Genomic DNA, 12,681 nt, shown 5'->3' with positions numbered 1-12,681 from the left:
GGCTATATGAACTTGTGACTGCCATTTTTTGGTGCCATTTCATTGATAAAAAAAAAATACTGCAGATCAATTTCCTATTATAATGCTAAATGGCAGAGTAGATATCAATGATTTGTTGTCTGGGTTTGTAGTGCTTGTAGGTGGTGGAGCATATCATGATTTTACACCCTTAACTGGTCTAATATAGAATTAGAACAAATTCAGGCACATTTTCAACCCTGTCTGTACAGATAGAAGTGGCTTGTCTGATTTTTCATCAAAAACTATCCCTGGGTTACAGCTCTGACATGTAATCACTCATCCACTCAAAAACAGACATCTGTAACAACAAAGGCCTTTCTAATACTGATACGTTTTTGCTGATATCATTCAAATAAATCACCACCATAACAATAATAACACTGTGAAAAGAGCTTATTCAAGCACGTTTGTCCACATCAACAGAAACACTGCCATTTCCTAATGGCATTAACATTGATGCTGCAGGAAAAAGCTTGTCAGCAGAATTTGCATCTCCTCCCTGCTCTTTTGGCAGTTAACTCTCAAAAATGCTCAGAGGAACATCAGAGCAGGAGAAAAGTAGTAAACTGCACTGGTTACAGGCAGAAGATGTGGCTGATATCTGCTCTGTAATAAAATGCGTAACAAGGTAGTGTCAAAGGGGTTAAATTATATTTGTTTGTTTTTTACCAATTTGGGGCAAAAAACACCAAAGTAAACTTAAGGAAACACAGGCCTGAGATGTCACCTAAGATGTCATCTGAGATCTGAAGGGGGGACGCTGAGCACAGTGAGAGTGAACCTAAATAGACCCAAATGGACCCTAACAGAAAGAGGTGGCAGCAGCATGATGATCCACCAATTAGCAAGCAGTCATGGTCAAAGAGAGCGGCAGTATAACAATAATATCCACAGAACAAATGTAAAGTCTGAGAAACTAATTTACGAAATGATTAATATGCTTCAAAGACGAATTTATAGACGTAGCTAAAATTCTTGTTTTCACCTCCTTCACTAACAATAAAGCATTCTGTAGTTAACTGAACTATATATACACAGAAGATTAAGACCAAATAAATACCTTAATAATAAATACCTAAATCTTTTACACAATGATACTGACTATACTTGGATTCATTTGGAGAGACATATTAATACATGGCAGTAAAACAAGACCTTCCTCCTCCTGTTTCAACGGAGCATGACTTGGACCCCGTCCAGCTCGAGCACTGGGCCAGGTGTCTGTTCCTCAGAAGCGAGTGTACACATAAAGACCTGTAATTCAATGTTAACATCCAAAAATATTGCTAATGCAGGATCAAGTCTGAGCTTCGATCAAAGTGCTGCAAAATATGAGCCAAGCAGCAGCTGACAAAACAATCTCAATGTCCACGCGCTTAATTGCTTGTTCTGGAGCTTTCAACCATATCAAGCCTAAGTTTGAACATTTATAGTTCGACCTAAACTGAGCAAACTTAGCCGCTGATGAAGACGTGGGATATGACCAAAAGCTCCAAAACAAATGAAAATGTGAACCTTCATTTCAGATTGTTTTTTCAACTTCTAGTAAAAACTTTATTTTGCAGCTACCAGCAAAAAAAAGAAAAAAAAAACTGACACCAAGCTAACACCCTAAGTTTTCTTCCTCTTCTCTGCGACAGAGACACCCACCAGAAGCGCATAACCCCAACTCACAGCTTTGATCAGAGAAGCACAGCAGTGCTCCTTTCCACTGAGCACATCTGCATCATCCCTCACAATGTACTCCCCACCCTGCTGACCACTTAGGAAGTCATAAATTTAGAAAAGACATACTCATACCCTCATATTGTACAAGGAGACTGAGAGAGCTCTGAATGTTTAGTATTCTGTGATCTGCATGCAAATGTTGGAATACCTCCATACGATGCACAAACAGTCATCAGGTTAAGTAGATGAAAACCAGATTAAAAACTAACAACCGCAGTATCTCCTGCAAGAAAAGTTGAATGCTGGGCCTCATTTGCTACTGAGGTTTGAAAATAAATAATGAGGCAGAGGTCTTTTTTTTTTTTCTTGTTTTGCTTTTTGAAAATAAGTCCACCATCATCACCCTGGAAACCAGCTTTGAGCAACCAAAAATCTCTGCACTGCTTCACCAGCAAAAACAACTTCAACATGAATTATCACACTCTATATATGACAAGCTCATGCCATTCATTTACACATGTGGTTCTGTATTGTAAACAGCGTTACATTAAAGTCACAATATCTTCCAACGGGTGTATTTTGCATTAACATTGTCAGACATACAACTGTGCTTGTACCTGTAATAAAAGATCAGAAGCTTTGCCAGGATCTTTTCCCATCGCTCCAGATGCATTAAACGTGTTTTGTTTGCGAGTGAATGCGTGTGCGCGACCTAATTGTTTGGTCTGGGAGCCTAGAGGCTGCAGAGTCGACTCATTATTTCTGAATTAGACTCTCAAGTATTCATACATGACAACAGTCACAGATTGAGTGTGTGTGCGGGTGTGTGGGTGTGTGTGTGTCTCTGCATGTGTGCTCATGTACTTGTACCTTTGATAGGACCAATTTAAGTATTGAATCTGAGAATTATGACATTTTGGCTGGATTTCACTTCTTCTAAGGACTGCTTAAGAGCGAAGACTTGTTGGGGTGTTAAGGTTAAGAGGGTTGAAGTGTAATTCCAGTTTATTGCATTTTGAGAAATCTGGGAACAGTGCAACTTAGCTATACCACTGCAAACACTGGTGATATACTTTATTTTGAGTTAAAATGATAAATCAGTGCACCTGAAATGTTACTTATAATCCCTCATCACACAAGAAAACTGTGAGTGTCTGCACTTTGCATTTTATTTTTTTTGTATTGTGATTTCATAAATTCGGAGGACTCTCAACAGACAGATTAAGAACAGAACAGCTGCTACACCCTGGTGACCTAGTGGTTAGGGCACCTCCAACATAACCAAAACCTCAGCGGTTTGACTTTATACTTTTGTTCTCTGTCTGTGTCTCTCATGCTGCTGTGAAATGAAGGCAAAATGCCAAATAAAACCCCATAAAACTTAAAAACAGGATGATCAAAATCAAAGGCACAATATGTCCTGACTTTTAAACTGAGCTGAATTGTGGTATGTATACCGGCGTATGTGTGCGTATAGAAACAAAAAAATGGCAACCTAGCACATCTTCTCTGACGCAAACACACGCAGCACCTACACTACACAACATAGCAGCACTTCTCACTGACACATGGCCACCCACACAGTGGCAGAATTAGCTCCACTCAGGTCTGCTGCCCACCACGACACCACCTGCCAAACGCACACAATGTGTTCCTCCACGTGACAAATACTGGAACGTGACCGACAACTGTAATTACTCCAGCACCATCTTCTACCACACACAGCCTCTCCTCCCTCAAATGTTTCTATATTTAAAAGTTGTAGGCACTTAGAGATATTAACACTCTGTACATGCTGAATCCAACCTGGCAAAGGATGGATTGTCCAGATTCTTCTCTCTCCTTCCTCTAATGGGTTTTTTTTTTTACACTTCTCTGTCCACCTCAGGTAAAAACACTCACAACCTCAGGGTCTAATGGAAAACTGGATTACACAGTATGTGAACACAGGTACACAAAACTTCTGCAATTGAAAACACAGCACTGAAACCTGCTTTCATTACTGAACTAGGCCATAAGACATGTTAAGACAACACGTTATGAGTTTGATTATTAAAGTTTTCTGATGCTGTTCAAGAACACACACACATTTACTCCAGCTCGAGTTCACGGCTCCGACTCAGGTCAATGAACTGTAAAGAATCTCTCCTTGAAAGAAAGACCTTTGCCTTTAGGCACTTTGAAACTGAAACGGGAGAGGAACCATCACTAAGAATCCACCAATCCTGCTCAAAACACCCCGCACAGTTGTTGTTTACATACAGAATATACTGCAAATGACAGATCCCACATGAACATTAGACACAACTTAGATTTCTTTTGATCTATACCACCTTACTTTTTCCTCTTTGAAATGAATGTGTGTGTCTTTTTTACCCAGGTCTTCCTGTGGGTGCATCTCCAGTAGATCCAGTTCAGGGTATCATCATCTGCCAGTCGGTTTAATAGGAGAGCACGGAGCAGCCGTTCGTTCTCTCCACCTCCGCCTCCCTACCCCTCCCCTCTCACATACACTGGCTTCCATCCCAGATCATATACATCACAGTCTCAGCTTCCCTCTTCCCTGCAGCACCACTATAGCGAGACACTATACATCAGTTATTTTTGTGTGTATATGCATTTTTAAAAAAAAGAACTTTAGTTTATTCCCAAATCACACTACAGCTGCAGAGCAGAAATCCTGCACAATTCATGTCAACTGTCCAGGAGTTCAGAAGCATAGAGGAAATTTGCAAGAAAATTTCTATTCCTCTAAAAGACGCCAAACCACAACCAGATGTTTTGTATGTGGCTCACAACAACAATTGAAGTTTAGAGTAATATCTTTAAATTAAAAACATTTAAAAACTCACTCATAGCTTCTCATATAAACTCTCTCAGTATTTGTCTTTTGGTGTCTGAGTCGAGTAAATCGGACAGGGTGGGGAGCGAAACCATAAATGCTACATGAGGTATAGTCGCACAATAATGCACCTCTGTGATCTCGACAGTTGTCGTTGAGATATTCTGGATTTCATTATGAGAGCAGCTGCAATGCTTCATGAGCAACAGAATTTCAGACAACCACAGGTAATATCTGTTTGAAGCAATAAAATAAACGGAGGCACATAAACAGCCTGCAATAGGCAGCACACAGTGGAGGGTGAACGTGTATAAATATCCTGTAGGCTAAGTTACCATTTTATTAGGTACACCTGTAATTAGTCAATGAATCCATTAGTCCAAAAACTGGCTACCATTTTGATAGTCAATTAATTGTTTCAATACTTTTTTGAGAAAAAATACAAAACACTCCTTAGTTCGAGCTTCTCATTTGTGAAAACTTGCTGCTTTTCTTTGTCTTATGTGATACTTAATCAAACACCTGAAGGCTTTGAACTGTCGCTCAGACAAAACAGTTGAAGACTCAATCGGAAATCGCGACAGGCAAACTCGCCTCAGCTCTTTAGCTGTTCAACCCCATCTTAACCATTTTGGTTCACTCTCTCTGCTCTCATTGAGCCATTTCAGCCATAGCAGGCAGCTGTTTTCAGATAAAATGTTCAAAAACAAAAAAGAAAACAAACGACTATATGCTGCACATTCAGCAGCAAACAGCAGATAGACAGTTAAGAGTCTAGCTGGTGAACAGATGGAGCATGTAGCAGATATGCCTAAGATTTTGCTCAGGATTTGGTAGAGACCAAAACTTAAATCATCATTAAAACTTACAATCATCAGGTGACCAGAAATACAACTCCAAATGAGCACTGATGTTTCTCCATTACAGCTGAATGTGTGAATATGTAACTGTTTAATTATCTTCCATATCAACATAAAAGGAGACATGTCAAGTTTTTTTCGCAACTTGTCTGCGAGTGGCCAAGAAAAATCTGTTCTTGCAGGTTTAAATTTCGATATTAAAAAATTGTGAGCAGTAGTTTAAAGCTCCAACGATTAGTCGATAAATCAATTAGTAACTATTTTGATAATCAAATAATCATTTAATCATTTCATTATTCTAGAAACAAAAAACATCAGTCGCTGTTTCCAGCTTTAGAAATGTGATAACACAAGTTTTGTTTTTTTTTTTTGTTCACAATTTTCTGACATTTTATAGACAAAGCAAAGAACTGATTCATTCAAGATAATAATCATCAAGATCAAATCAATAATGAAAATAATGGTTTGCTGCAGCCCTATAGCCTACTGCGGTGCACAATACTGAAATGTGCGTCTAATGTTCTGACTACTGCTATGACAGTCAAAATGCAATCCAATACAACTAAGGCAGCAACTGATTATTACTTTCATTACAAGATAATCTATCTATTACTTTCTCGGTCAACTGTCTTTAACGTGTTAAAAAAAAAACAGTGAAAACTGTCGTTCATAACTTTCCAAACAGTTCAAAGACCAAATTATAGTTATATATGACAAAAAAAAAAAGTATTCACATTTGAGAAGCCAGAGCCAGTTAATTTGTACTACTTCTACTCAAAGAATGACTTAAGCAAACGATGTCATCCAAATAACCGCTGTTTCAACTCTAAACACAAAACCACAACACTGGATTTAACGAAGGAGTCTATGTAAACACTGTTATCTGAATCTGTAAATATTAGTGTTTGCTCGACTAAAAAACTGGTCCGCAAAATAGTTCATTAGAAGGCCTACGAGCCTGCGGGAAAGGTTTGGATTTAAACCTCCTCACCCCCCCTCACCCCCTCACCCCCCTCCCTTCCCTCACTCACAGTGACGTGGTGGTAAAAGTGCAACGTGGACGAGGCAAATAACAACACGAGGCCACAGACACCTGAAAGTGAATCGTGTCTATAACACCCCCACCCCGTCCAACAAACTCCGTGCTCACCTGTTCTGCCAGCCTTGGATCAGGTTGGTGTATTTGCTCAGCACTCCTTCCAGCTGCCTCTTGCGCGCCTGCTGCTGCTGCTGCAAATTCATGCTGTTCCCCAGCACAGCTCCCCGGCTGCCTCCCGCTCCGGTCAGGCCGCCCAGGGAGCCGGAGCCGGGGCTGTGCGACCCGCTCCGGCCGCCGGGCTTCCGCGCCGACGAGTTCCCGCGGTCCGTGGAGGGAGAGTTGGTTTTGTTGGCCCCGGGATGCGGACTGCAGAGCGTCTTGTCCATCCTGGCGACGGGACGGCGGTGAGCGAGGGGAGGAGGAGGAGGAGGAGAGAGAGGGAAGGAGGGGACAGGGATGGACCAGAAGCAGCAGCAGCAGGGAAGGTTTCAGAAGAGCATAAGTGTGAAACAGGGCGATGTATGTCTGCGGAACTAAAGCGGAGGCAGTGGATATGCATTGACTGCGCTGCGCCGGTGGTTTAAGCGTCCGTCAGTGCGTGAGAAGGCTGACATATTCCTCAGCGATGGTGTTTGTGTCCTGCTCGCTCCTCTGCAGTGCGCGGCTGTGTGGCACTCTGGGTCTCCTCCAGCGTTTTCCTGGTAGGAAGCGAGAGCAGAGCGCAGACACTCCCACTCCACTCTGGACCTGCCCCCGGATATTACAGTGCAGTCCTATTATACACATCATCATACCAAAATAAAAAAAAGTATCAAGAAAAAAAATAAATAAAATGAAATGAAAAGGGGGAAAAAAATAGTGCCAGCAGAAAAAGCCTTAGATGACTCATGTTTGAGGCTGAGACACAACCAGACTTTACGCTATTTTGTGATGGCGGCAAAATGGCGGCAAAACATAATATTTACATTTATATAGGTAATTATTTCTATTTTTAATTTTTTTATAGTGAACAGCGCAACATTCGTTTGTCTGGCCAATCTGCGTTTGCTTGAAGTAAATGGAAGTGGGATGAAGATATACCAACTAAACTTAGCTCCAAGCACCATTGTGCCTAAGCACAGAATATGCTTAGGCTCAGTAGAGATCAGGCTTGATTATTTTTTGTTTTACATTCATGAGATAAAACATATTAGACTTTATATTTAAAATTTGGGAGCTCCGTGTCTTTCGGACAGAGAAGAGTTACATGTCCCTGTAACTGTTCAATATATACTGTTGAGTATTTCACCACAGTATTATGTAACCTATTCACATATGCACTCGCACACAAAACCACCATGACAATCAGGATGAAAAGGACACGTTAATGAAGACCAGGCCGAAGAGCACTGCAGGCTATTAAGAAGAGGCCGAGATTGCGCTGAACAATCGAAGGCATGCCTCGATGAATCTCCACAGGACACTTAAAAGAGCACGGATAGATTCCTCCTGCCTGTCAGCTGAGGCAGCCACAAAGCAAAGATCAATACAAGAGACTAAAAAAAAAATCCTTGGGAAACAGAGTCAGTGGTTTGTTAAAAGCTTGTGCGGAGAGTCAGGCCCAGGTCAGCTGCATTTCATTATGAGAGGTCATGACTCTGAGGCCTTTGTTAACAAGTATCAATTTCATATGTATAGAAATGATAGAAAATGGATTTACCAAGTCCATTTTTCAACATAAAAGAACTGACCACTTGTTAAACCGTTGGCTTTACGTACTTTCCAAAACCCAAAACATACACAAGAGCAAAAGGGCAAAGGATTAACCTGAGTTTATCTGCTCTAATGTTAGCTATAAACGCTAGCACAGGAACATGCTTCATTTCATAGCTGCTGAATGAGAGATGTGACGTCAGGATATTTTCTTTTGCAAACTCTGCAGCAGCATCATCACATTTTAAACCTTCATTATCATCACTTCTTCCTTTTCACCTAATCATCCTCTTCCCCTTCTCACGTCTCCATTGCTATCATCCATGTTGTAAGCTCTTTAAAACAACTTCATCACTTCCTCAGAAACCATCATTCTGCCAAAACAGAACAAGCTGCTGCAAGAGCCACTGACCCTCGACACAGCAGAGAAATGGGTGTTTCCTCACCTCAGCCCCTTGGAACATGAAGGAACTCATTCCCCAGGGCTGTGATTCAATGTGTGCCCTTGCTCTGGCTACATACTGACATCGCACCAATCTCCTCTATTACAGTCCGGCGTCAGCCCGGTCAGATTTATGGCAGCTGTGACTGCCCGAGGCAGGCCCTCATCATCTTCCACTACCAGTCCGCTCTTGGCACTGGAGCTGTCACAGCCTGGAAGGAGATACTTTAGAACCTAATAGCTCCGGAATGTCAGCTTCTTAGGAACAAAGAACAGCAGCCTTGCAGTGTGTTTCTCAATTTCTCAAATGTGTTACGAAAGCTTTAAGTTTTAAGTTACAAAATCAAATGTTTTAGAAATCTGTCGGTCCATACAGGAGTTTCTTCAGTTTCACTTGAACATCACATAAAGTTTTCTAATTTTTTTTTCCCGTCTTAAGTAGCTTTCAGGTTGTAGCAGTAATCATATTCCACACTGTCTGAAAGCATCACATACTGTATATTCTGTATCAGATTTAATGTGTATGGCCAAGGAGTGTACTACAAAGTATTTAGCAGCAGCAAACTTTATGCAAGCAAAACTTCACCTGATCAGAGCATGCTGCTGTCCAGCACGTCTGGCATTTAGATGTCTTGACAGCCTTTCAGAAAATGATTGATCCTCGATTGAGTCGCAAGGCTCAGCAAAGAAAAAGGCCTGAGACTCAGCTTTAAAGATAAAGCTGTGCTCTTAGGTCTAATGCATCGATTTCCACAACATATTTCATGCTTCATAATGGATCCTGGCATCTCAAAGGCGACTCTAGTGAGTGGCAGGACAGAGAGCTGTATGTCAGAAAGACGATCATTGCTTAGTCAGTGCAGATTTTGAAAGGTTATTGAAAAACTCCTGAGTAGCAATATTCATTTTAGAGCAGGCTGTCAAGGATTTGAATAAGTATGAGTGTATCTCATTAGAAATCTTGTCAGTGTTTGGCTCTGTGAGCTTGTCTGTCCTTGTCCCCGAAAGATTTTTGCATCACCGCCGCCCAACACTTTGTGTACAACTATGCATAATCCACATCCTCCCTCACAGAAGAGTCCCAGAGAGTCCAAACGAAAACCCAACAACAATGTAGACAGAGACATGGCTGACCTTGTTTCAATTTTCCGCTGACGCCGCATTTACAAAGAACAGCTGGACCAGATTAGCATCTCACCTGGCCCAATTGTTCCTGGCAACAACAGGGACAGAGATTATCTCAAGTCTGTTTGTTTTAGGAACATTTTATCTGCCCATTGCAAACTCTGCAGCCCGCCAACATGACTCCATTAAATGTCTCGCTCCCTTTAGCAAAGAAGCTTATTTGATGTATGAAACAAGCTTAACCTCTTCTGTTGACTCTTACTTTGATTTGACTGTAATGTAATCTTAAAAATGAGATGTTAGGTCAGATTGGGTATAATTGTGTTTAAGTTTATTTAATTTCTGACTCAGTTCGGTTTGTGTAAATGACATGTGGTGATGCTTGACTTGCCAAAACCTTGTGTATGTTTGCACAACAACCTGCATTATTCACAAAGACCAGCAACCTCGCCAATAACTACTTAATGGACTGGAGAGGGGCTATTGACCCTGTACGCTGACAAGGTCAGCAGACTGTCCGTGTGTGTGTTTGTGTATGTACTGTGTTTGTAGGTGTGTGGAAGACAGATAGAGCCAACAGGGAGAAGCTGGGAGCAGGGGTGAGGGATTTTATAGTTCAAGGGTGTGTGCCTGTAAGGGAATATTTGACCATGTTTCTCTGCTTGCTGCCTCTTTCCATGAAACACGATACCATGAATATTCATCAAGGCAGTTAAAGAATGAGGCTCTGTGATGCCTAGAGATGAATATAGAGGCTGTACTATTCATACTTTTCTTTTTTTTTCCAATCTGGTGTGATAGGAACTCTCAGTCAGCCATCGCTCCGAAGGTCGTCTACACCACTGAAAGAAAGAAGATGAGTCATTAAGACCAGTAAATCAACACAGAATTAATTAGCATCTGAGCATCCACAAGACCATAAACCCAGCTGCCTACATGACATAGAGAACAAAATATTCATGTTCATCTTTCTATGGCAAGGTTCTAAGTTAAAGGAAAGCCAAGGGAAGTCAATGTTTATAGCATAGAGGTAAAAATGATGAATTTATTAGCTATGTAGCTTATTCACTAGCGGTCATATCACTGGTCACATGCACTTCACATACAGTTTGTCAGTAGGTCAGAAATTATCTTTTCTATGGGACCTTCCTAAAGGCTAAGTGAGCATATTACTGTTCAGACACACTTCAGTACATGAATACAGCACTCTTCACAGAGCTTGATACCTATGATTCAAACTATCTTCAGTTAAGTCCAAGCTGCTACATTCACTTCAGAATAAAACCAGCCCATACAAACGCTGTGCATAAGGTTAACGCAAAGTGCAAAGGCTGTAAAAGAGTTGTGCTAAACACCTGTCATAGCACCTTTCAAACACAGAGGGAATGCAAAGTGCTTTGCAAAAGGTAAAACAATGCAAAAGACAACAATGATGGTAAAAAATATAAATATACAAAAAGTACAGTGCAGATATAATAAAAGAAATAAAAGTGCAGAAGAAAAATTAACTAAAAGTTCAATTTTGCAAGAAGACATTAACAGCACGCTCTCCAGCAAAAGCCTGAGCCGCTCCATGCTAAGAAGAGTTCAATATTTAAAGGATATGTTAAATGTTTCACTGCATCTCAAGATGAAATGAAACATTCTAATATTTGCATGTGATCATAGGAACACATGCAAAGGCAAAACAGAAAGGAAAAGGTGCAAAAATATGAGTTTCCCTTTTAATTTGTTAAAATCTAGTTTTGTCTGCAAGCAATTGACACCGGAGTTAAAGGTCATAGTTAAAGCCATGACTTTAATGAACCTCACGATGTGAGGAAAGCAAATTTTCCCTATTAAATCACCTTACAAGTCCAAAAGCACCAAGTTTGGACAAAGACACAGGAAGGCGTTGACAGACCTTCAGTAGAAGTGTCACGAAAAGCTCTCTGTGGGTTCAATTATCGTTCAATTGAACAGGAGCAGGAGGAACCCAATTAGCGCTCTAACTTGACACTTGTGTTTTGTGGAGCTTCAGGCTGGAAACGCCGAGCTGGGAGATAGCAGCTAGTGGTTTCACTTGTTTTCGGGCTTTTCCTGCAAAGCAGATGATCCCAGAAAGACGGCAGTGTCAAAATGTGAGGGACGGGGCTCGGTCATCCCCCTGAAGCTTGTTTTACTGAGATCAGAGCAGAGGACACTGGGACAGAAACACTTTACTTCTTACTTCTTATCCTTTTCCACAGACAATAGGACAACACACAAACACACCCACACACACAAGCTCTGGCTGGCTTTACATTTTTATGTTCAGGTTTTATTTCCTAATTTCCATAAAACAGTCTGTGATCACCCTCTTAGTTAAAAGCACTTTATAACTTAACTTGACATACGCAGATGCCTTCAAAGCAGCAGTAATGTCATAATGGCTCCTTTATAGACTAATTAAGATTTTAGTGCACACAATTGTCAGGATGGAATGGTAATATGGAGTTGAGGCAACAAGTCGTCAAACCATCAACAAGAAAAAACGGCTGTATTTCAAACTAACTGTTGCCTGCAACCACAACAAAGAAATAAAAGTTCGCAGATCGCAAGCTAAAGATTTACATTTACAGCAGGTTGTGGTAGACCTGGATCTGTTTCTCTAAAGCACACTGGAGACATCTGCTGGCCAAGAAAACAAATCTATGTTTACATGTGGCCTGGTGGAGACAACGATGAGCTCATCTTCAAGACGTGATGTATTTTGCCCAGGAGGATTCAGGAATCCTGCCCTCCTACAAAGCCAATATGTAGTGCTTAAATAACACCACACTCACACTAACATTTTGACATTTGTCTCACCATAAAAAAACTTATCACTGAGATGTTTAATTTATGTGAAAACAATGTAAAATTTCCACTTGCTAAAAGCTAAGACAAGTTAAGACACTTCAGGGTCCTGGTTATTGAACATGCTGCCTCACTGTCACACTGACAGAGCGGAGCCATCATTAAAGTCGTTGGC

General features: G+C 40.9%; 1 protein-coding gene across 1 annotated transcript in view; it reads right to left on the bottom strand.

Moving 5' to 3' along the window:
- Positions 1-7,104, bottom strand: part of LOC121192353 (oxysterol-binding protein-related protein 10) — a 97,057-nt gene extending 89,953 nt beyond the window's left edge. The window contains exon 1 of the mRNA XM_041054008.1: positions 6,542-7,104. Within this exon, the coding sequence (XP_040909942.1) occupies positions 6,542-6,816 (275 nt within the window). The 5' untranslated portion in view covers positions 6,817-7,104. The remainder of the gene's footprint in view (positions 1-6,541) is intronic.
- Positions 7,105-12,681: the final 5,577 nt, after the last annotated feature.

Source organism: Toxotes jaculatrix, chromosome 13 (assembly GCF_017976425.1).
Source record: "Toxotes jaculatrix isolate fToxJac2 chromosome 13, fToxJac2.pri, whole genome shotgun sequence".
Lineage (NCBI taxonomy): Eukaryota > Metazoa > Chordata > Actinopteri > Toxotidae > Toxotes > Toxotes jaculatrix.
The sequence above is the reverse complement of the archived record's forward strand: the minus strand, read 5'-3'. Positions and strand labels throughout refer to the sequence as shown.